General features: G+C 39.2%; 3 protein-coding genes across 4 annotated transcripts in view; 2 read left to right on the plus strand and 1 right to left on the minus strand.

Annotated features, from left to right (window-relative positions):
- The window catches only part of TDRD9 (tudor domain containing 9), a 68,169-nt gene extending 57,046 nt beyond the window's left edge, over positions 1–11,123 (minus strand). For both annotated transcript variants that reach the window (XM_040558766.1, XM_040558765.1), the window contains exon 1: positions 10,718–11,123. In XM_040558766.1, the coding sequence (XP_040414700.1) occupies positions 10,718–11,028 (311 nt within the window). In that variant the 5' untranslated portion in view covers positions 11,029–11,123. The remainder of the gene's footprint in view (positions 1–10,717) is intronic.
- On the plus strand, positions 5,959–7,431 carry RD3L (RD3 like). Its single transcript, XM_040558768.1, has 2 exons — positions 5,959–6,318; positions 7,085–7,431. The coding sequence occupies exons 1-2, from the start codon at positions 6,020–6,022 to the stop codon at positions 7,380–7,382; spliced, it is 597 nt and encodes a 198-aa protein (XP_040414702.1). The 5' UTR covers positions 5,959–6,019; the 3' UTR covers positions 7,383–7,431.
- Positions 11,124–11,329: 206 nt separating the features above from the next.
- Positions 11,330–15,930, plus strand: ATP5MJ (ATP synthase membrane subunit j). Its single transcript, XM_040558767.1, has 4 exons — positions 11,330–11,488; positions 13,695–13,818; positions 15,273–15,293; positions 15,750–15,930. Exons 2-4 carry the CDS (start codon positions 13,695–13,697, stop codon positions 15,767–15,769), a joined length of 165 nt encoding a protein of 54 aa, XP_040414701.1. The 5' UTR covers positions 11,330–11,488; the 3' UTR covers positions 15,770–15,930.
- The last annotated feature ends 9,978 nt before the right edge of the window (positions 15,931–25,908 follow it).

Consider the following 25,908-nt stretch of genomic DNA (forward strand, 5'->3'; position numbering starts at 1 on the left):
CCACCACAAATCAGTACTGAAATTGTAGTTCATACAGACAAGCACAGTAGTAACGCCAGGTTTAAGTAGACTGCTTTTATTTCAGTACTGGACCAGCTTTTCAGTTTAGGAAGTTCCTTTATGTATGTGATGTTAAGACGCACAGAAGGATTAAAGCCTTCCTTCCTGCACTGAAAGCTAACTTGGATTTGCACCTTCTTCTCCCAAGTAGAAAAGTTTCGCTAGTTCCCAGAATATGGTTACAGATCAATACTTTTCTCGAGAAAACACTACACTGGAACAACAGCTTCTCCCTAGAGAACTTCCCTTCTTCCTGAGAATTTCAGATTTTGCAAGAATGTTTTGAGAATGCACTTTCCACATTACATGATTACAACAAATCCTTCATTACAGTAGCACTGAAAGGTCATAATCCGAACTTAAAACTTACTTAACCACACGCCAGTGCAAATATCCAAGTTTACTGTGCTAAAGAGATTAGTTTACTTAGTCCTTTACATAAGCTTTCTAAAGATTTTGGAAAGCATCAGACAGAATAAAATGAACATCTGCTCTCACCTCTTTTTAGCTAAGAAATATTACCTTGCCATAAACAGTTCCATCTTCTGAAGTAGCTGCTATCTAGGTTAGTCGGGAACTCACGATGCCAGACTCCACTGTTCACTTACTAAGTTCTAAGAACCCACCCCATTTTTTCCCTTGCTATCACTTAGCCTTGAAGAAGTGTCCTGTAAACATCCACAAAAGCTCTTCACCTTTATTCTTCAAGTACTCCTCTGGAGTTATGCTTTGCCATTGTCTCACAGTCAAACTCCAGGTACATTCAGCACCCTCAGAACATGCTGTGTACCCATGGTAAGTATTAGCTATTTAAATCCATGTTGTCTGCTGCACTTGCATCAGAAGTGCACGCAACTATACTTGCTCTGTTGTCATGCTGTGCCTTTAATATGGAGCCAAGGGCTCCTAGTTGGTAACATAAGCTGGAAGAGACCCGACAAGGAAATTCAGAGATTTTAACCTTGAAGAACTTTAAAAGCAAACAATTCTCCTACTTAAGTGCTAAATAACTGCAGTCACATACCAGATATTTGATTCCAGAATATCTTACTCCAGGTTCCCCTCCAACTGTGAGAGCAAACAGAAGGAGACAAAAAAGAAACTCCCAGAACAGACGCTGGACATCAGGCATTATGAGGTTGAACATGAGAGCAATGGACCAGGCTTCCACGCCTACACACCAAGCCACACACGACAAACAACCATTTATAAACGGTGACGTTTGTCACAGCACACGCTGGGCATGTGCCATCAGGACAAAAGATACCCAGGACACAACCCTTGTCACGGATGTGGTGCTGTCTTCGGAGGAAATCTTGACAGATGACCTGTACTGATACCACACTAGATTGACGCTCCCTTCTCCCCTTCTGAATTACAGGCTGCACATATGTTTACTGAAGCCACTAAGGAAAAAAAGTTTCAACATTAGTCTATTCTGGAGTAATTTCAGGTAAATTATGCTTACTTTGTGTACATAACTATGGAAATGCAAGTCAAGCTACCTCAATGATTCCTCTCTCCTGTATTTGTAAACCAAATGCCATGAAACTAACACAGCTAGAAGACATGAAGATATCAAATGTATCCACCATAACCCATAAAAAATCCACCACAAAGCAGCCACTACAACAGAGATGGGTTTCAGCTGTTCTGTCATTCCATGTGCAGTTGTCTTCACACCTCTAGTGGTGCTAAAGCTTAAGGGTCTTTTACATATGTGCCCTGTCACGGAAATCTGTTTTAAACTGCCTAGCTCTATTCAGCCATCCTCAAGATGAAGCATTTACTCTTCATATGGTCGGACAGCACAGGAGACACAAGTCAAGCCACCTAGCTGTGGTCAGAGCTTCTCCCCAAGACTCCATTTCTACAGAGAATTTAGGAAAAGGCTCCAAAGAAGCGTGTAAGTATTCAGCACACACAGCACGAGTAATCTGCGCTGGAAACCATACACACAGCACAATATGATCATTTAGTGATCGCTTATTTCTAGCGATTCCATAAGCATTCTGTCCTTTCAAGAAAGAAGAAAAATGAGGAGTCCCTCTTCTCTCTACCTCACCCAACATCTCCACAAACTACGTACACAGACTCCTAGTCAGCTGCCTATGTAAGGAACATCTTTGTAAACCACTAGATTTTACAGTTAGGACAAAAAGTAGTAAGTTTGATTGGGACCTCCTCTTTACTTGAGATAGGTGAAGAACAGTGAGTATAGCAGGAAGAGGAACACATTAAGGTTTTGGAATAAATTTTTTTGGTGCCAGAAAGTCCACAGGATAGATGTAAGCAGCCACTGAGCTTTTCAAGAAAGTCTGTTTTCTAGAAAGCCATTTCAAAATAAAGAGAAATGACCTGTGTCTTACATAGGGCTGCTAGAAAAGAGATACCATTTTACCCACTGACTGCCTCCCTTATTTCCTCAATTGCCCATTTAATTTTCAATTAACTTGTGCTCTTTTAAGACTATTCCTTTGGAACAGGGCTCTTCGCTGACGAACCTGGGACCTGTCACAGCAAGCAAGGAAGGACTACCAAAGCTGTCTGAGATGATTTATGAAAGGAAATCTGCACTTTGGCTCCAGCAATTGTTGCTGCTCCCTCAGTTCAATTTGAGAACAACATCAGAAGACAACCATTTTTCTGTAGCGGGTTTTTAGGCTTGTCTTAAGAAGAAGTCTAAGAAATACATGTATGAAAAACCAATCTGATTTACCAGCACAAGAGGAGATACTGTTCACTGCAATTCAAAAAAAATAAGCTACAGAAATGGGTGCTTTAGGAATTCGTTACATTCTTTGCCTAGGAAAGTACGAAAAATATAATAAGGAGGTTGAAGGAAAGCAAGATTTAAAGAATCTTCAGCTGTCATTTTCTATTTTTCTATTTTATTAGTCATTTTTCTACTCACAGACCATTAGGGCTAGTTTACACAATATGTATCAATTAGTTAACAACTGCTCTGCTTCAATGGCAGAGTAAATTATGGTTTATTAACAAATGAAAAATTACTCATCATTATGTAACTAATGTTACGGTCTCTCTCTAGTACTATGATGTGTTTTAGCCTCCAGTACCAGCAGAGGAAGATTCAGAAAAGGAAAAACAAAGGCAAGAAACTCAGAACCTAAATCACTCTTAGGAACACAGCATCCCTGAATTTACAGACTGAAGTGCAAGATTGCCACAGAAATGTCAAGGAAACCACACCATTTTCCCCCAGTAATAAGTCAAAGAACGTATATTTACGAGAAAACAAACACTGAAGGTAAGTCGTAATGACTTTACACCATTTGTATTTTTATTATAGATGCGCCTAAAAATTAGTGGGAGGAATCAAAATATAGATTTGCCCCAGACTAAGACGTAACAGCTGTAGCTACCAGTAAGACCACTCATTAATGCCTTCAGGGAACAGACCCACTATCTGCTGAAGTCAAGCTGCAACTTCCATCTGGATACAGCACTGCAAAACTCTGGTACACTGCGGGTTAGACGGAATGAAGTTCCAGTTGCCAGTGTCAGACTCGCACAAACAGCCATATCGTCCCAAATGCAGATCTGAAACACGTACAGAACTAGAAGCAACAAGATTGTCAGTGTTCCCCTTCCAATGAAAAGGTAAGCATCATTCTCAGTATCCAGACTCACAAAATTTCATGGTATAACCAAAGATTAGGTGAAAAAACAAAACCAGCTACAACAGTGGGTGTTGGTGTTCTTTCTCATTTCATTAATTTGCACACCTTCAAGCACACATCTCCTTAATTTGCAGGAGACACTACAGTGGTTTTCTGCTGTACAGCATTTTTTTCTCCACTGTATCAAATTGGAAAGTAAGTGGTGACATGGTAACTGTGCTGTAAAGAAGGTGGCAAGGAACATTTTAATTTCATCCGAAAATCTGTCAGGACAGTTCTGTCATCATAAACCTAGCTCCCTTCATTTTTCATAGTACCACATACAATGCAATGTGAAAACCTTCCACTTGAAGAGGATTAATGCTGACATCTGAATTTTTCCAATGTATAAGGGATATCAGCTTTAATAACAGCCCCACACGTCATCCTTTATGCTGTATGACATCTAGAACAAATTTACAGAAGCCTTGTTCTTCCAACGGTTCCACACACCAGTGGAGGCAAAAAAGTAGGAAGGAAAAATACTTACAGGAGCAAAGCTAGCCATTCTAACAAGGAAGACAAGGAGTGAAGGCACTTAATATACCATGCCTACCATTTAGATTAATAGGAAGAGACCAGAGAACTGGAACGGAAAATGGCTGCTTCAATGACCTCTATTGCACGCAATGCCATCCCTGGAAATTAATCTTAAAAATGGATATGCTCAAAACACTCATCAAGGGAAGAGGGAAAAGGCAACTGACAGCCAGTCGAGAGAGAAGCGAAGTCTATGGTAAGACTTTAAATTCTGGGCTTTTTACATCAGTTTGACCTCAATTTGCATTTCCTTCTCATTCCATTCCTTTAATTAGATTAGTGCGTCTTTCATGGCACACCGTAGGTGTTACAGACTGGCTTCTTTAAACACATTTGAAATGTTAATTAAAAATGCTAACAGCTATGTTATGCACGGTAACGAAAAAGTGTAGTGCCATGAGATTGATGAAATTCACCTGGAAGAAGTATTTAATATAGCGACCAAAATCCTGAGCAACTGTCAAATAGCTCTGTTCTGTCAACACTCAGCGAACAAAGGCTTGAGATGCTCCGTACTGGAGGAAGCCTATTCTTAGCTGTTCAGAAGTGACAGTACAACAGCCTGCTCCCCCCTCTAAGAGGGGAAAGTCTTTCAGCATCTCACTGGCCTGAAAGTTTAGGTTGATGATAAAAGCAACAGAGCTATTTTTAGCACTCTACAGGCATAAAAATACAGCTCTAAACTGTGACCCACAGCTATGCACAGCCAAGCATCACAGCATCCGACAGCCTTAACTTCAGCCAGCAGCGCGTCTGGAGTTGCTCCAGACAATCATTATTCATCTCACTGCCACCAATACCTTCGGATGGATTTAGTGACAAGCATTTGAAATTGTTACTTTTTTTTTTTTTTAAATTGCTGCCATCAGCAGAACTCAATCCAAAGGTAGGAAACCTTAATGGACTTGTAAAAAGTGTTTGAGACCATGTCAGGTTAAATGGATTACTGCTGCTCTCTGGTATAGAGGATGAGAAAGAACCTTAAAAGCACAAAAACTTAAAACTGTGATGTTCAGTACTGAGAGTCATTTTTCTACGCACAGTTTGAGTAAATAAAGAAAAAAACTTGTTTTCTTCCACCAGCAGTAACAGCCTGGAAACAGGATATACTAGAATAAGAGACCTTCAACCAAACTCACCTGAAAAAACACTGGTCAGACAACTGCAAAGGTAATTTATGTTATTTCTTTCTGATTGGTATGCTTGTGTCTGCATGATTGCTAACTAACTGCAATTTAAAAGTCTATTCCACCAGATTTCTGTTTCCAGAGGTTACATCAATAAGAACTTATGTAAAAATACGAAGTGATACAGAAGTTTTAAGCTGGACTTATACAGAGTTGCAGCTCTTAACTTTATCAATTTATTTTTTTAAACTTGCAAGAATTACTTCAATTTTTTAAATGCTTTTTAACTACCTCATACGCTCTCAGGAAAAAAAACGAAGTAATTTCAAGATGATAAATATGCACTTACAACTCTGAAGCTTAGAGCATTTGAAAGTGTTAACTCAGAAAACAGATGTAAAATATTATAAAATGTAAGGCCTGTCACATTTAATTACAGCTTGCCGATTATTATCGCTTCTTATATTGTAGTGCAAGAAATTTTACCATCATGAGTAAAGCTCCCTTTAAACAGTCAGCAGCTTAAAAGGAAGTCTGTAGGTATAAACACTACCGGTCTGACAGAAATAAGCAAAATACATTGTTTTATTTTTTCCTCACAGCTTAAAAATGCCACTTTTTGGCTGGATGAAATGGTCAAAGAACGATTCCTACAAATCCACAAGGTATCCTGGATCAGAACTAGTTACCAAAACCTTGCTGAGGGAACTGAAATGGCACCTGAAAGAGCGTGAAAGATTAGTGCAAGAGATTGAAAATGAACAGAAAGTCCAGAAACCTGGCACGGATTACAACTGGCTGAAGAACTACCAGAATCCTCAAGCAACAATTCCAGCCACGGAGCAGCGGCAGCTGGAAGTCCTCTGTTCTCAAATCCAGCCCTGCCAAACTGGAACCATCCTCAGCAGGTAACTACTCCTACTCCCCTAGCCTTGAGTACTGAAGCGTAAACAAACTATTTCTTTCCCAAGCTTATGCATGGCTCTGATCTTCCTTCCAGTGTAACAATGACCATCTACTTGAATGTATTTTATAGATGTTTCACATACTACACCTGTGCTTTATTATGTTGTACAGGTGAAGTTTTTGTTTTTGAATATCGGGATTTTCCTGGTTTAGTCCTAAACAAGGGAAGTCTTGCATGCTTAAAAATGTGACCTGTCAATACTTTCATTTTTTCCTGTTAATTATCCCCGATATTAAATTGTAAACGATTACAATTTAATTGTAAACTGGTTACAATCTACTAACTATGAAACGTTGGGGGAAATGACCATGTAAAATCCTCCTGTACTCGTATTTTAAATATATTTTCTAGGGGCTTGTAGAAATGACAGAAGAAGCCCATGTACCTTTTAAAGCCCAGAATATACCTACGGGCAAAGTCAGTTTAAATCAAGTTACCCAGATGGAGAAGGGAAAAAAAAAAAAAAAGAAAAAGCATACTGAATAACAACAATCCTCATAATAGTTGGACCGCTTCCAGTGCATTGTTAGAGCTCTCTTCCTCTTGTAATCTTTTGGGGGAGGCGTGTGGGGAAATGTGGTAGCAAGGAATAAATGACACCAGAGCACAGTCATTTCCTCCTCCTTCCCCTTCCCTCAGAAGATGAGCAAGGAAACAGAAGAGTTGTCAGCCCTGATGATTAGGTTTCAATTCTTGTTTGTTTCTAGATTTCGTGAAGTTTTGGCAGAAAACGATGTTTTACCTTGGGAAATAGTCTACATATTCAAGCAAGTTTTACAAGATTTCCTTACTACCATTGAGAGAGAAAACCAACAAGAGCAACTGGCAGTTGTATGGAATACAAATTGCTCTGAACATTGCAGCCTGCGTGGAGACAGTTCTAACAAATCAGACAAAGATGAAATCCCCACCGTTTCAAGTTATGTCGACAAAAACACGCAAAGCATGTTTCCCACTTTCTCTGATAGAATCTGGAACCTTCCATACTACTACCCATCAAGTTGAGTGGGTTTGTGTTTCTTTCAAAAAGCTATGTAGTGTTTGTCTTCCTTTGTTGTGATTGCCATCCACAAACATAGGAATAGAAAATGTGACACGCTCCCTTCTTATACAAGTTCAGAAATCCAAGTCCTTGGTTATAGCTAGCGTGCATTATACAAACTTTAAGTATGAACCCTCCTCCTATCTTCATTGTTCCTTTAAAATGTTGTGTTTGAAGGCACCTTTTAACAAAAAACATTGCTGCTGCTGATAAAGCATTGAGGTGTTTTCCTTTTAGCATACAGGTAGACAGATATAGATGTATAAACAAGAAAAGACCATGTTCTGTATTTTGAAATAGCACCACTCCACAAAGCATTAGGCACAAACTACTGCATTTGTCACACAGCTTTTAGGCTCTGTGGGAACTTTATACTGTGTAAGATTTAATATAGTATCAGTTGTACCAAATAAACTGGTAAATACCTTTTGGAGCTGAACAGTTATTTCTCAACTTCAAGAATAAGTTCTAAAATGAAAACAATGTAAAATACGTGTAAAAGATATGGTACATTTCTGTAACAGCAAGAGATATTCAACAGATCATCGCAAAAGCAAGAGGTGATCTTTTCAAATTTTCAGTTGCCATTATTTATCATTGTGTGTTCACAATAAAGTCTTACAAGACTGATCAGACACACAGTAGTTATGGTCACAGCAGACAACTAGAGCAGAAAGTCAGTGAAAACACAGGCCACAACTCTTCTCCACCTAAGAAGAAATTCACTTGCAATGCAATATAAATTAGGTGAAACAAATTGCACAGTATCTTCCATTAAAGGTAGCTATATGGTTTTAAGAAGCCTTTGGAAAATTCACAGATCTTGAGAACATTTCACACAGGAGAGTGGAATACCAGATACAAAGAAGGCAAAACAAAACTCTTGCATAAAGCTAGCTAACAAACTACTACAAGGCTAGAGTTAATCAGTTCCTACAGGTTTAGAATAATTAAAAAATGCAGCTCATCACTAAGAGTAACTGGTCCCCCCACCTCCCATAAGCTAAATATGTAAAACTTCATACATATATGCAAACTCAGACCTGCACTCAGAGCTGGCATAAACTCTGTCCACCTTTTGCTTAGCTGTTGGTTTAAAAATAAATTTAAAAAGTGTTCATTTCAACTTAATCTGCTCTACCAATACAGAATAAAATTTATCGCATTCTTTTCATGCCGTTCTAAAACAAGCCAGAAGTGGATCCCTGCACATGGACAGGGATGGCCTCAAAGTATTTTCTCAACGACAAAGCTCCCTCAAGGGGTTAAACTTCAGGTACTTTTCTATAGGCAAGAAGGTAAATTACTGAGCATATCAAAGACATTAGCAGAATTAGTATTACACTGAGAATGAACATCTGCAACGCAGGCTTTGGAAAATATTTTTTATTTAGTCAACCGTTCAGGATCCCAGCAATGGTAATTCACATAAAGAAAAGTTTTTTAAGACATGCACCTTCACAACTTTTTATTGGAAAACAGGAGAAAAGCCCCACAAATTTAGCTTCCAAATCTTAGTTTATGGAAAATGATAAGGCAGTAAACATGTAGGGCTCACTTACCTTCGTGATCATCAAAACATGGAGGCTGCAGGTAAGGGTGTGTGTGGGTGTGTGTGTCAAAAGCACAGTGACCACTGATACAGCTTCTCCATTGTTCATACATTTCATTTTAATACAAGCAAATGCAGACTTCCAATTCCAGAAACGAGGACCACCACTAAAACATGCTAAAAGGCAGTTACTGAATAATAACAAAATATCTAGGCATCACAGTCAATTATTTCCCAGCCCAATGCTAAGCAAAAGCACAGAAAGTCTTGCTTACTTTCACACACCTTTTACTGATTAAACATATACTAGGCTACTATATCCAGTTGTAGCAGCAACAAATGGGGAGAAAAGGAGAGAAACCAAACTGGAAACTGGAGGTGACAAAGGAAAAAATTATCCAAAGGTTGAAGAAACGTGGTCCACTAACACCTTACTCTGTCAATTTATTTTTTAAATACAGAATCAAGAGGTAATTTTACAGAATATGAATATTTTCATCAGACTAAAGTGCAAATGTACTCTTTAGTTAAATAGCAGAGAAAAGCAGAGAAAAGCATAGAAAGAATAAAGGCAGAAAGAACAGGAAGACAAGCTCAAGAAGTCAGACATATTCTAAAGGAATGTTTGGCTTATGCCACAAAGAAAACCTTCACCTCAGCCAGCTAAGGCAAACTTTCCTGGAATTTTGCTTACGCCCTAGATTTCATCTCAATCAGCAGTATCATCGCAGTAGGCCAGTCATCATTTCCCTGCTGACAGTCACTGTCTGACAACACAAGTGTTTAAGTGCTTTTTACTTAGGGTCTACATGATTTGCATGAGGCAATGCGGAACTGCGACTCCTCACACTAACCCTGCTGATATTTTTGCCCTCAGAAGACAGCTAACACAAACCATTCCACTGCCAGAAAGGTGAGTGGCAATATCAAAGAGCACCAATGTTTCCCACCTGCACAACTGGTGGGCAGAACAAACAGCCTGTGATGCTTTTAGCCAAATAAAATAGCTACAAAAAAAAGGGCTAACTTGGAGACAGATGGACCTATGACAGGCAAGTTAAAGAGCACAGCCGTATTTTCCACGCTGAAACATTTTAAATATTTTACAGAATGACAGAATCATCTAGGTTGGAAGAGACCTCCAAGATCACCTAGTCCAACCTCTGACCTAACACTAACAAGTCCTCCACTAAACCACATCACTAAGGGCTACATCTAAACATCTTTTAAAGACCTCCAGGGATGGTGACTCAAACACTTCCCCGGGCAGCCCATTCCAATACCTAACAGCCCTTTCAGTAAAGATCTTCCTAATATCCAACCTAAACCTACCCTGTCACAACTTTAGCCCATTCCCCCCCAATTTGGCCATTTATGTATTTGTGCATTTTTTTTTAACTCCTTGTATAAAAAGCAGACCTCCATCAGCAATTCAGAACGTAGTACCAGCAGCGCTTTTACACGAGGGCCTGAGAGAAGACAAACGTTTCAACGTGCCAGTTTCGTGCTCTTCTTGAGGCAAAGCCAGAAGCAGGCAGCCCGTGCAGCCCAGGAAGCCAACAGCAGCACCCCGAGCTGCAGCCACGCCAGGCACAAGGAACTGAAGGGCAGCTGCAGGCACACACGTGCCCTAAGGACACACTCCGCTCACCCCGCTACCTCAGACACGGAGCTGACTGATGGAAGCCGCCGCAGGTGTCCCCACACGCAGCCCCTCGCCCTCACCACCAGGAGCCCCGCACTCACCCCGCGGCCACCAGCGGCTCCCGAGGGCCATCGGGGCAGCCGAGGGGACTTCGGGGGGCTCCAGTGTGCGCTTCGCCCCCCAAAAACTCGACAGCGGTCACGGTTTTGCCGACGGTGAACCAGTCGCGGATCTGCTCTACCGTCAGCGCCCGCAGCATGATGGCGGCGGCACGGCCTCGCACCACGGCCCCGAGCGGCTCTTTTACCGCGCTCGGGCTGGCTCTGCCCACACCACGTGACCGGGCGCCTCGGCCGGGCGGCGGCGCTAAGGGGAGGTGGCCGCCATGTTGGGGGGGGGGGGCGGCCGCCATGTTGGGGGGCAGCGGGCGGAGCGGTGTAGAGCCGGGTGTTGGCTCCCGTTTGCGCTTCCCGGGGCGAAACGCGCTCCTCTCCCGGTCACAGCACGAAGCACGCTCCCTGCCCAGTCACAGTACGAAGTACGGTCCCCTCCCGGTTCCGGGGTGCGCCACCCCGTCCCTCCCTTTTACACAGGGAATCGTCCCCCAGGCGCGGAGCCGCCTCAGCCCGCCCCGGCGGGTGGCTGCCTGCCGGTGCCGCCCGCTCCCCGGGCGCCCAGCTTCCTTCCCCCGCGCCTGGAGGAGCGGCTGGGAGCCGGGCTCCGCTCCTCCGCAGCTGCAGGGGGCGCTGCCTGGCCGCGGCCGCCCCTGCCGGGCGGGTGCCTCCCCTTCCCGGCGTCCCCCGCAGCGGCACCGGCGGCTGTCCCCGCTCCGTGACCTTCGGCGGCCGCCGCGCTCCCCCCCGGCCCTAACGGTGGGTGCCGCGGGGCGCACCTCGGGCGGGCGGCTGGGGGCAGCCCCCGGGAGGTGCTGGGTGAGGGCGGGCGGCCGTGCTCTGCCGTCGCCCCCCGATGCGGGAAGGGCCGCGGGGCCGCGCTCCGAGGGGTGGTGAGGGCGTGCTTGGGAGGGGGGACCAGAACGGGCATGCCGCTGTCGTAGGGAGGGGTTTTGAGGGGAGGTTTCATCAGTGTTGTGTCCGCAGAGGCCTTGGGGGAAGGCCCCCCAAGCAGCAGTGCGGGCTGGGGGGTGTGCTGCTGGAGAGCAGCTCTGCAGAGAGGGACCTGGGAGGCCTGGTGGGCAGCGGGGTGACATTGAGTCAGTACTGTGGCTTAGCAGAAGGCAACGGTGTCCTGGGCTGCATTCGGAAAGGTGTTGCCAGCGGGTCAAGGGAGGTGATCTTCCCCCTGAGGTTCAGCCCTGGTGAGGCCACGCCTGGAGTGCTGTGACCAGGTCTGGGCTCCCCAGTGCAGGAGGGATATGGAGCTACTGGAGTGAGTTCAGAGGAGGGCTGTGAGAATGATGAGAGGACTGGAGCACCTGTCATTCAAGGATAGGCTGAGAGAGCTGGGCCTGTTTAGCCTGGAAAAGAAGACTGAAGGGAGACCTCATTAATGTATAAAAACACCTGAGGGGTGGGCATCAAGGGGATGGGAACAGTCTCTTTTCGGTTGTGCCCAGCCACAGGATGAGAGGCAGCGAGCACAAACTGAAGCACAGGAGGTTTTGGCTCAATATGAGGGGGCACTTCTGTACTGTGAGGTGACAGAGCACTGGCACAGGTTGCCCAGAGTGGTTGTGGAGTCTCCTTCTCTAGAGATATTCAAACCCACCTGGATGTCATCCTGTGCAACGTGCTCTAGGTGATCCTGCTCGGCAGGGAGGTTGGACTGGATGACCTCCAGAGTTCCCTTCCAACCTTGGCCATGTTGTGATTCTGTGAACAAACACTAAAAACCTTGGGGAGAGTGGTTTTCAGTGCTCTTAATAGCACAGGTGAAAGCACAGCACGATTTCAGGAAATATGAATGTGATTGAGATGTCTCTCCATAAACTAGTAAAGAGAAACGTGGACTTGTCTGTATTCATACATTGATTTCCGTGAAAATGCTTTCATTAAGTACCATCTAAATTTTTTCACTTGTTTTGACATTGGCTGCCCTTGTCTCCTTTTACCCTTGATGGTTGCTAAAGGATGCTTTACACTTAGCACTGGGAAATAAGTGAGAATGACCTCACAGAAGTTGGAAAAAACAAAAACTGTTTCTATCCTGGGGTGCTGGCTTGACATATACTATCCATATCTGCATATAACTGTTTATAATGGGTTGTATTGTGTTGGGTAAAGTGTTCTGCTTGTTTAAGTAGAAAACAGTAGAACATGTTGTATTGCTGTGTAATGTGGTGCAAATGGTATGCCAACCTGTTGTATGGGAGTTAGTTTTATTTTAAAACATATCTTACACAGCTTTCTGTGTTTACCTTGACTAACAAAGCTGGATACAAAGAAGAGAAAAAAATCAGTAGGCTCTCTATTCTCGGGACATATTTTAAAAGTAATACATTCATGATAAATCTTGAATTTAGTAGCTTATCTTGTGTTTTCCTATTTTGAGTAGAAATTACCATGTTGGGAGACATGGTAGATGTGGGCGAGGGAGGGAAACTGACTTGGTAGTGTAAGGAAAGAGTCTGTCTAGCTTGTGTGGAACAAGGTTTTGCTCCTGAGAGAGTCTGGAAACAAACAAAAAGTCACCGATAAAGGGAGAGGAGCCTACGTACTGCTGCTGTGCAAATGTTCTGTTGATCATCTTTGAGTCCTTTCATCAGCTGGAATACATTTTTTTGTGTGTTAGCCTGTTAAGTTATAACCTTAATTCTGAATTTTCGATGCTTTACTTTGGAATAAGTACTTTTGCATGTTGGGGGATTATTTTTTCAAACCCATAAATTGCTGATGATGATGTATTAGGTGTGTGTGTGCGCGTATATATGCGTGTAATACATATAAAGAATATATATATAGATATACATCTAAAGTACAAATGCACGTATATACTACTTTGGTATGCATAACACACAGATGTATAAAAGTGTATATATAAGTACATGCACATACATATATAGCAGGTAAGAATATAGTTACAAAACTTCTCATTGCAGAACTTCTTATTACCTTTCAGATGGTGCAAGCCATGATTCCAAAGTCATGGAGAGCCATGAGGTTCTACTTCTCTACAATTTATCAAGAAGTATGGGTCGGTATAGCATTAACAGCTTATACCTATTACAAAATTTCATATGGTGGTAAGTTAAACATTTTAATCTTCATTGGCTGTTAATTAAAATCATGGTTTATAAAATGATTGTCCACAACAGCTCAAACTGTCCTTCAACATATCTAGCAAATAAGAAAGTAACACTTTTCCTTAAGGCCAAGTTTTTGCCATAAAAGTTTAATATGTTCAGTGTAGAAGGCTACGCTAACAAAATCATTCGTAAACTAGTGTAACTGTGCCTGCTTTATGAATATTAAATAATGTAGACACTGGTTTTAAAAAACACACATCTAATTTGAAATGCATAGCCAGAGGATTCTCTAGATTTTTCCTGAGTGAATGTGAGGTTGTTTTGAACTAGAACTTTGATTTTTTTTCTTAATATTTGCAAAAAAAAAAATAACGCAACTTTAAGAACGGTTTCCCATGCGAACTGTATTAAGTACTATAATTTTGGGCTGATGCACCTTAAAGTATGAGGTACATCACATCACTGATCATTGAATTGTGTTTTATTTGGTGATGCTGGATCTCTTTCTTAGAGAAAAAAATAGAACATCTAATGTAAAGCTAGTACATTTGAGTGGGTCAGGTCCGGCAAAGCAGAAGATTACAACAGATTATGGTATCTTGAAGGTCCTATTCTTCGATTTGGGCTATGCTGAAAAATTTCCAAGCCAATCCCTTTACTACCTGTCACTAAGAATTATAAGAAGCTTGATATGGAAGAAGTGTAAGCTAAGCATTAATTTAAAGTGAAAATAGCTTTTAATAGCTGTAGCCCTTCCTGAGGTTTAGGGTTCAGTTTTGTATTTAATACGTTTACTTATAGAACCGTATGTTGTAGAATAACTTTGGCTGCAAGGGACTTCTTTAGGTCACCTGATCCAAACCACTGCTCAAAGTAGTTAGATCAAGTTGCTGATAGCACCAGTCAGAATTCAAATGAGTCCCTCCAAGGATGGAGATTGCACAGCCTCTTATGACTGCCTGCCTTACGAAAAAATTTTTTCCATATATTTATGTCTGGTCACTATAAATCAGTCTTTTAGGAGAACAATTAAAATGGGAATGTGAAATAAGCTATTTTAATTACAAAAGATTTTAAGGTAAACGGTATTGTTACTACTTCAGTTTACATTCTTCAGTTTTGTGTATATATATATATACACACACACACACCATGCAAAACTACCATTCTGTATAAATTTTCCTCAAATTATAGTGGGAGTCTTGATGGCTATGAATTCTAAATGCATAGAATCTTGGTTGATTAAAAATAATTTTTATATATATATATATATATATAATGTTTATGGAAATGTACCATAAAAAGTACATCTTGTATGCTTTTTTAAATCTCATTCACACTCAGGAAATCGTGAGTTGAGTAATCTAACTGAAATTTATCTGTAAAATATAAACAGGATTTTTTTTTTAAGTGTAATTGTTCAGCTTGTTTTGTTTTTTCTTTCCTTCTAGGCAAAAAAGCAGTGGCAGATAGTAAGTATTAACTATATAATACCCTCTTATTTGTCATGAGCTGCTATAACTCAGGTTACTTTCTGTACCATTATAGATAGGTCATTTGCTCCCAGTTGAATTTGTATATGCAAACATTATTTACATTTTATATATGTAATTAGTGACAATAATTCTAGACTTAAGGATAATAGCATAAATAAACTGTAATTACAAATAACCAATACCAATAACCATACCAAACCTGCGGAAGAGTTTGCTGCAATAGCATTTTAAAATGTGTGAAAAAGGATTCTTACTATTAGCTAAGTTTGTTGTACATTTAGTTTGGTGTGGTAGATTTATTTATCAGGGCAGTTGAACCTGCCAAATATTATGCTCAGATTTCGATACAGTTGTCTATTCTAGGTTCTGAACTATGTTCTTGAATTGGTTTACTCTACTGTTTGAACAGTCTAAATCATGTCTTTGTTTCAGAGTCTTCTGACCATCATTAAAGATCTCTTCTTGGAGAATGAATTTGGTGTTTGATCATCTTTACTGTACATGAAGCAAGTTACCACCATAGGGAAGTTAATTCTAAAACTGTACCTGATATACTTCTGTACTTAGAATAAATCTGTTGAACAACAAGAAATTAAACATGTTGGACACAGTATACTGGAGTGTATTGAAAATTAATTTTTAGTGTATACGTTTGTTTTCTGCAGTTCTTCCACGTTCCACATAAAAGCTTTTACAATAGTACTTTGGAAAAAAAAAAAAGGAATTTCTGTAATTAAACTTAATAGAATTAGCCAACATTTCATATAAAAGCATTATGCCACTTTTAATAGCATCTTTTCAGTTAGAACCTTTGAAATACTCCATTGCCTTTAAAAATATCTTAACTGAGTGTGCCAAATGTGATGATGTAACTGGCAGCTTTTTGTCAGCTTGCAGCGCAATATTTTGGGGATGCAAAAACATTACGAAAATGAGTTTTCAGAACTGTACATACTGAACATCCATACCAAGGATACATAGTGCATAAAATCAAAATTTCACTTTGTCACGTTTTAAGTTTAGCTTAATCTGCTTTTGAGAAGATTAAGAGGCCTAAGTCATTTTAATGACTTCATGCTTACGTGCATCTTTTTAACTACATCACTGAAACATCTTAAATCTTTCAGCTTGATTAAGGTTTTGTGTTTCAATTTCTCTTACTGTAATATCTGGCTGTAACTTAAATACTTCGTATTTGAATAGTCACGAGCTTGATAATCTTGCTTGATGACGGCATGGTAAACATTCCAAATACTCGTTGCCTTTAATTTCTACAGAATTTATACTTCTGCTTCAGCTTGGTATCTACGCCTATTAAGAGTAAAATTACTGATCGTATTTCTCTGAAAACTCTAGTCAGTGCTAATACTGACATGAGCTGTGTCAGTTTCAGGTGGTGGCTTTTTTTTCCCCTAAAGGTTGGTATGGCGTTACTCACTTGATTTGAAATGAATAGATAGCTATCTTTCATTCATTCTTGACCTCTCTTCCACAGTTCCTCTCTTCCTTGTTCCGCATCTTCCCTCAGTATGGTTTATCTGATTCTTTCCCCATCAAGTCCATTTTTTCTGTGAGTTTTCAATGTTTCTGCCCTTGCTGTGTTTTCTAACCCCCAAAAAAACAAATGAGAAATTTCTTTACCGTTTCTTTCTTTACATAAAACCAAAAGCCTCTAAAAGAAGGGAACAAAAAATAAAAAGTAGAAAAGGGAGCCTCAAATTGACAGATATTAGCCAGTGGTGATTACAGGGTGGGTCATAATTGTGGTAATAGTTAATGAGTGGTTCAGATTGAAAATTTATGCCAGGTAAGAAGCTATATGTGCACTTGTGATGCAAATTTATGATCACTGAGTTAGTTCCTAAGATACTACACGTACTTCAAATAATGCTTTAGCAATTTTCAATTACAGAGCTGAGGAAAACAAGCTAGGGAAAAAACATGAATCACTTCAGGATGTGCTTCTCCTTAGCTATAGAACCTAGCACAGTGGAACTGAGCTACATCAAAATACTATCCGGTCTCTTAGATGTTAATGGAAAAGCAAGAGGAGCTTTTGCAAAACTGCCCCTGGAGCACAGTTAACTGCACTTTTAGGTAAACTTCACCTACTTCAATTCTAACGCATCTGACTTGCTTCATTGTCTAATAGGAAAAGGAAGTACACATGGGAAACACTGCTGGGTTATTGAAATTGCACTTTCTGGTGGAAATTAATGCTGTCTGCAGCTGGGTCTTCCATTGTTGTATTTCTGTTGTAAATTTCTATGACTGTTTCAGAATACTCCTTCCTATTTGTGATCCTTAGCAGACGAATCTCTGCAAAGGGTAAGGGAAGTAAAATTGCTGTGTATCTTTCATTTTTTTTCACTTGAGGAAACTGACAGTCAGGTGCTTGACTCAAAAGTAGAAACCAACACACCCATAAGGTGATACATGTAGTACTATTGATACGCTTTCTGTTCCTCAGTGCTGAAGTATACACTACAGCATAGAAGACAAAAGAGGAAAGTTAGACAAGGCATTTTAAGTGCCACTTATTTACTGTGAGGTGTGAAAGGAGTAATCAGTTTACTTGCAGCACTGGCATCTGTAATGTAGCCCTAGGTAGAGAAGCGCTACAAAATACTGTCTCTGCAGTGAATACTCATTTTAGAATGTGGTTGTATGCAAATGACCATTTAAAACCAGGGGTTTTGTCCATGTAGGTAATACTAACCATCATTCACAACTCAGCACTGGTAGAGGAAATATTTACTGCTTATTGTCAGATTGTGGTGTGTTCATTTAGCTGCTGCCTGTTTATATTGCTGACATTTCTAAAAGGAGAGGATTAAATTCACACTTTGTGTAGTGAAGTAGTTCCCAATTGCACTTTTCATTTGTTGCCTGTGATAAGGCACTGGCAATAACAAAACCAAGCTTTTGCAGTGTTAATGGAACAACAAACTCTTACAGAGTTTGAACAGCCTCATTCAATTACTGCAGCATCACCTTGACCAAGTTTTGCTGTGTTGTGCTGTGTTTTTTCTTAATCAATGCAGAACATGAAAATTCAGAACCACAGTGCTAACATAATGACAATGCTAATGCAAGATGTGGTTGTCTTTTTTTTTTTTTTTTTTTTTTTTTTTTTTTTTTTACCATTTAAGTAATTCTGTATTTTTACCTTGAAGCTCGGTCTTAGAGCCACAGTTTCTCTTCATGAAGCTATGAGATTTCTAGAATGTGAATTTCTAAGTCTTGTCTTACAGCTGAGAATCTCAGAGTATCCCCTGCATGCTAATAAAGTGTCATGGAATACTCTAGAAGAACAAAATACAGTCAGAGCCAAGGAATCATTAGTCACAGGGCCCAACCTACTTAACCTCTTTAATGTCTACCTCAGAAAAAAAAAACAAATGTGTATTCATGTTAATGGGGAGGATGAGTAAAGTTGCAGGAAATTATCTAAATTAACTAAAACAGCTGAAGTCGTCTCCTGTGTATCTTAATCATGATAGTAAATCACTGAAGTACAAATACACCCTGATATTGAGCTGGTGTGTGTGTATTGTACTTTCATTTCAGTCCCCAAAGAAGAACTATCAGGTGCTTGTTAGACACAGGTGATTATGTGTGATGTCACCACCAGATGGCTGCAATGAAACTAAGTGAGGAAATCAACATCTGAAATCTGTTGTTTCATTCACGGAAATCTGTAAAGCTACTAGGAAGGAAGGAATAGTGAGATAGGAGATTCCCTTAGGCATTAAATATGTTGTTTAACAATCTGGTAAACAGGAACAAAAAGAAATTACGAGATAGTTCTTGAACGGCAAGCTCTTCATACTAATTTCATTACCTTTAGCAACTAACATTTTGCAGCTAATACTCTTTACTTTATAAAGCCATGTGACTGATTCGGTAATTTATGAGGAACTCATAAACAAGAAATTCCTGAATTCTGTTCTATTGCTGCAGGCAAACTACTTAGGAACAATTACTCTCCCCTAACTCAAAATGAACTGACCACGACAAGAATGGATTCTTTGGAAATTTTAATTAAATTCTGTTAAGTGTACTGCACTTCTTTGGCTGTGGATTAACAGAATGAGTACTCTGCCTGTGTGTGTGGAGTTTCCACCCTTATACCACAGTGCTGTGCTTCTCTTAGTTGTGCTGATACAACTGTTTGTGAATAAGATTGGGCAATTTTTAGTAATTCTAGGTTTTTCTCTAAAGTAGTAAAGCAAACATTTTTTTTTCTGTTTTGCTTTGGATCCATCTACAGCTATTTACACCATAGTTGCTTTATAACTCGTATTGTAACACAGACTTTTTTTTTCCCAGGAAAGTGGCAGATGAATCAGAATTTTTATGTCCATTCACTCTACCAGCTCTCCTAAGTCAAGTCCCTTACAACAATAATTTAATGCAAGTTTCCTCCTCATAGCGAGTGACACACATGATCAAAGAACTGTCTCTCCTGTAAGAACTGTCATCACTGTCAACACTCACAGCAATAAAAAGAATGCAGAACTCCGCCCTGTATACAAATCAGGAATGTCAGCTTGTGCTTCAGCAAAAAGGTGGAAGCTTGCATCCTTCCTCTGTGGCGGGATGTCACTTGCTCAAATTTCTACTATAAATTTAATTAGAACAGAAGAAGAAACTAACAAGTAGGGAATGGACAACATCTTGATGCTCTATCATTGTAGAAGGAATACTTTCAGTTTCAGTAATAAAGGATAAGTTTGTAAGTGTTTCTTTAAATCAGAAGTTATACTGGTTGTCATCAAATGAAAACACTTTTAATTATGACCTTTAGAAACTTAAAGTAACAATTTTTTTAATTGGCATGACCTTTAACTACTTAATATCCATATATCATCACAGTAACTTCAACTATCTGCTGAAACAAACAATAGAGATTTCTTCAGAGCTAATGAAGTGCGTTTGGTAGGAAATGATAATAAGATTCTGTGGGTGGTAGAACTAACAGCAGTATACTGAATGAATCCCATCTGTGATGACTACTTCTGCCTACACAGATTTTTCATGCAGTATCAGTTGTAGTCCTTTATTTCTTGTTTTAACCTGCTGTGTTTAGCATACTTTTGATAATATTAAGAATTACTGCAATTAAGGGGGAATTCTTTAGGTATTAAGTAGAACTGTTGTGAGGTATTTCATATGGAATGCTTTATAAACAAGCAAAATTGCAACAACTAAACTGTGAATACAACCAGAACATTATTAAGAGGGAAGAGGGGATTAATAGAATGGAATAGAATGTGAAAAGGCATCTGATACAGGACCAAAAATACATGGAAGAATACTTTTTTTCCCCCTCCACACTAGAAGCATTTCCAATTTTTGATTAACTCCATACTTACCTTGAGTATGTACATACCAGTCTTAAGCAATACTGTTTTGCAGCAATGACTTTTTAGTCTTGACGCTTCAGATCTTTTACTTGAGTGTACTTGTACACAAAAATAGCCTTCTTTAACTTCCCCTGTATCTGAAATTACAGTCTTCTCCTTATAGTCCTTTGTAAGTCATGTTGTATTCCATGATATTATCATATCAGATAGAGCTTGAAAAAAAAAATGGTCCCAGCTGGAATCTCAAGACTTGTTTTTAGCAAAAAATAACTAGCAAAAAATTAATTTTTGCCTTTCTTTCAGTAGGCTAAGAATTGCAGACATACCAGTCTTAACAAGGGATCTCAGTCTGTTTCAGTAAACACTAAGATATAAATACTTTTTAGTATACTTTGATTTAATTAATCTTAGAATAATGTACCTTAACAAAAATATTTTTACTTTGCTTTCAGATTATGCATTCTTTCTTATTAATGCTAACTATCACACCCCTTTTTAAATGAAGGCTACTAATTTAAACATGTACTCAGGCCTGTCTAGGAGGACAGAAGCAGAAAGCAAGAAAAAATTGCGTGGAACTTTCATATAGCAATGGGAATAAAAACAGAAAAGACGAGTTACTTTAACTTGTGCTGCAGCTTATCCTTTTACAGAACAGAAATACTGGTTTTGAATTGGAGACATAAGCAATATACAAACCTTTAAAGTAGCATCTAATCATCTCCAAGCAAGTAGGTTATTATTGTGTGTACTCCACTGTGAAGAACGTGGTCCTTTCCATTCTTTCCAATCTCCTGAGGTTTGGCTGCGTATTATGATATCTTCTTTGAATAAATCAACCTAAAATAGATTCTAAGCATGTACTGGTGATAAATTTTCTACTGTCACAATTTCTAAGGCTTTTAACTCAATCATTTTCAAGAGGGTTCCATCAATGCCAATACAGTTCATCACCCTTTGCTGTTGACATTATGTTTATCCAGTTAAGAATTTCAGTAAAGCTTGTCATGGCATCGTAACAGTAACAACAGGAATTATACAGAAATATGGTTCTGGAAGGTTATGAGCCAAAGGTATTTAGGAAAAAACAACGACAACCACCAACCTCTCCCTCATTAATGTTCCCTGGCCTAGAACATCATTACCCTACCTGGAAAAGCAACGTTTATACAGTTAGAAGGATGAACCTTAAGCATCAATAAGGTATAAACACTGGGTATTTTCACTTATAACATGGAAAGAACACTGCAAATATGTTAGCTTGCATCTGCTGGTCAGATTATGAGGGTGCAGGTGCTCTTCAATCAAAATGCACTACTAAAAGATGTCTCTGATAGAAAAACTTGGATTCAAAATAACTTGTATACACCTGTATAGAAAACAGCGATGCTCTGACAATCATTTTGTAATCAAAAAAAAAAAAGCGATCACTTACGTTTTTTAAACACATTATACATCACAGAAATGTTTTCCATAGAGGTGTATCTTAAACCATACCTATGTATTTTATCTAAATACATTTGATACCCTGTACTGTGTTTTTGGAGTCAACTTACCTTCTGCATTCAGATCTGTAAAATCTGTGATCAATGAACACACCAAAAAAAGGTAAAGAATGCTTTTATTTCCAGTACTCTAGTCCTAATAATTTGGTGGTTTAAATACAGAATATAAACATTATTATTTCTTTAAAAAACAGACATTTAGTTTGGTTTATGATTTCATTCTCCTACCATATGTGAATATTGTTTTTCTCTGCAAGCCTCCTTTGCACATCACCTTGTCGCAGTAATTGCTGAAATCCACCCTCGAGCATATATATGTGTGTATATAAAATCCTTGACTACTTACCTCAAGTAAGCTAACTAACAGTAAGACATATTCTAGAAGAAACGTATTTCAAATTAGGAATTACTGCGTTTGAGTATGGGAATCACACAAAATGAACACAAATTGGCATCTGATCTAGCGGTAAGCATTAGGAAGCAAAGCAGGATGTTTTCAATTACAGTAAACAAAGCAGTTGCCTATCTTAACCAAGGAAGTGATGATTAATAGAAAAGTTGAAGATTAGCCCACCATTCTTGCAGCATGGGGTTAAAACTAATCTAGTGTCACAGAATTGTTCATTAGGTCTCTGGGAGGGAGTATTTTAAATCATTTAATACAGAAATTGTCAAGAAAACTTGAGTACTTGACTCACTGAATCATAGCTGAGATACCTGAGAACAATTTCAGACTTACAGGAACAAATGAAACAGACGGACTCAATCTTAAGACATGACCCATCCTTTTTCCCCTCAAACTTTAGAAAGTGATACATACAAAACAAAGTGGCATATAAAAACAAATAAAGACTGAAGGATTGACTTGTTACTCTATCCCATCTTTAACTATCATTTCAACTAACATCCTATCAGCTAGTTAGTCACAAATGCTTCCACACATAGCCACATTTAGAATTAAAAAAACTGTGAAGAAACATCTTGAGAGCCTGACTGTAAACCTAAAGGTACAAGCAGAGAGAACCTCTTCCAGGAGATCTTATTGCTTTCCCTCCTCCTTCTAATATAGTTAATGCTTTCTGCATCATAAATTACAGGGGAGCAGAAGATTTTGCACCTGTAAAAAGAATGGCGTGTACTGTCTTACACAGCTATTTCTTCTGTAGCTACACTATAAAAAATTAACAATACCTGTTAGTGTAAGAATTTTATAAGAATGTATAGCAACACATTCCCAATGAGGCCAAAGCATTCTCCACTAAGTGTGCTTTCTTGCATCATGTGTGTTGGATTAAGCATGTAATTTCTTTAAACAATAACATAAATTGTATCTCTAATCCACTAAATGCAGCGCCGGAACACATGACGTATCAGACACCCAAATCCCCAAGAAGTGCACACAGCTCGCCTATAAGCAGATCACACGGCTTCAGTTCTGCTTTAATTATTATGCTCCTTTTCGGAGTGATGCACTGTGTGCATTGTGCTGTGCAAACTTTAAAACATTAGTCATCTGGTCCAGCATACATTACTTTAGAATATTACAAGGTAGGGATGAAAAAGTATCTTTCTCCTATTCACGTGTCTCAAAGACTGTATACAAAACAGACATCAAAGTGTTTCCTTTAGGTTATTATTTATAGTTTATCTCTGAACTGGTTTGGTGGGATTGGAATGCACCAGCTATACATGAATTCAAACATGGCAGCGCATGACTATTGTTCAGTATCAATTCCTTTTTGTTGCATCCTTAGGAAGTCTGCTTGAATCTGGAATGAAAGGCTACTAAAGGCCATAGTAACAAGTTAAAATACCTTTCCTTTAGACACACACATTTACTTTACACAGTATTTCAGTAAAGATTTTAAATTACCAGTATCATCTGGTACAGCACACTGCACCTGCCTGGGAAGTTAGAAGTACCTGCAAAACTCAGCTTCTGAAATCGCTTACCTGCTCCTGGCCAGTTCCTCCTGCATTACAGCAAACACAAAATCTACTTTTTGGAAAGAGAGTTGTATTATGTAATAAAGTAATCCACTAAGCTATTTAAAAAGAATAGATTAACATTTTTGTAATACACAAAGACAAAAAAAAACCTAACCCGCTGGTACTCACTTTTTAGAGATTTTGTTCAGCCAGAAGTGAGGAAACCCACCCTAACTGTGGCTATCTAGAAGCCTCCCCTCTAATCTCAGCTAGTCATCCAGGCTCCATCTTTAATCAATATGAGATAGGCACCTTCAAAGACCAAGACATTTAGATAGTGGGATGAATATCTCGGAATGGAATGAATTGCCTGCAGAAGTGCCTCTCTCCTTTCTCTCCCATCCCAGCTTATCTACAGAAGGAGCCCAGATGATGGATTTAGACTACACGTCTAACTTCTAAGGTACTAAGGTTGGATGAGAGACGTATCCCACCCTAAATGTTTGACCTCCGAGAACATTTCTTTCTGTCTATAAATAGGAGTACCTGTTATTTAAAATAATCCCCCACATAACGAAGTCTTAAATTAATTAAAAATAAACACTTATTTTCCTGTGACACCTCCAAAGCCTGAAAACATTTTACTATGTTCCAGAAAAGCACCTCAACCAGTTAATGCAAAACTGAAGAGAGCTTGGATCTGAGAAGGCAGGAAAACTCATTTCCATCCTCCTATGTACGCATAAAAAAACGAGCGGGGGAAGTTCAGACCTGGTAGCTTTAAAAATCTGAAAATATGTACATTTGAAAACTTGGCCATTAGCTACTTAAAAAATAACAACGAACAAACAACAAAGCACACACCAAAAGGAATTGGAACCTTGTCGAGAATGCTTGTGAAAAAGCTCATTAGTTGTCCAGTCTCCCATCTGCATCTTTAGGAATCTCTGCTTCTCCTAAGAATGTTGTGCATGATCATATAAAAGGCCAGCCGATTTACTAACTATAGTTAATATACTTTTTTTTTTAATAAATCTGTGTTAAATACAAAACATATTTTGATATTTTTTCTCTATGTAGCCATTATTTTCACAAAATACTGGTGATAATTCATACATTTTGATCAAGTTTCAAATTCTAGCTAAACAAGAGCTCAGCCCAAATCTCAAAAATTAATTATACTGCTAGTATGCAATAGCAATTCTTCATTTTAAATGAATATAGGTTGAACAAAGATCTGTTAAGCTATAGTGGCTTCAACAGAAATTAAATAGTGCTGCTCTGTTGTTTTTTTTTTGCCTTTTTTTTAATACCAAGCAGACCAGGTATTTGCATAATATGTTTTAATACCAACAAATTAGTATAAACACTTACTTTACTTTAGAAAAAGGCCCATGAATTTAGAGTACCTCTCACAAAGAATGTATTGGGAAGCAAGTAACTTGGATTTTGCATCTCTGGCTTTATCTGCTTCCACAGATAAATTCTCTTACCTTATCTGCTCAGGCATTCCTCAAATCATGTCTGCTTTCACACAACCTCACTTATCTAAAACAGGCAACTGACTTGTAGGTATCATTGGCCCCTTTGGCCAAGCAACGTAATTTCTACAGGTAGACCAGTAGTTTGGTATGGAAATGCTTGGGCAGCATGGAAGAAAAAAAAAGTACACGATTACAAGCGAACATTTTCCTGCTCACAGTAAACAAAACACCTGTAGATGTTTTAAGTTGGAATAGCTGGAATCAGAAGGTTTTATAATGGCTGCTCTGCCTCTTGGCCAATAAA

The sequence above is a fragment of the Cygnus olor genome, chromosome 5 (assembly GCF_009769625.2).
Source record: "Cygnus olor isolate bCygOlo1 chromosome 5, bCygOlo1.pri.v2, whole genome shotgun sequence".
Lineage (NCBI taxonomy): Eukaryota > Metazoa > Chordata > Aves > Anseriformes > Anatidae > Cygnus > Cygnus olor.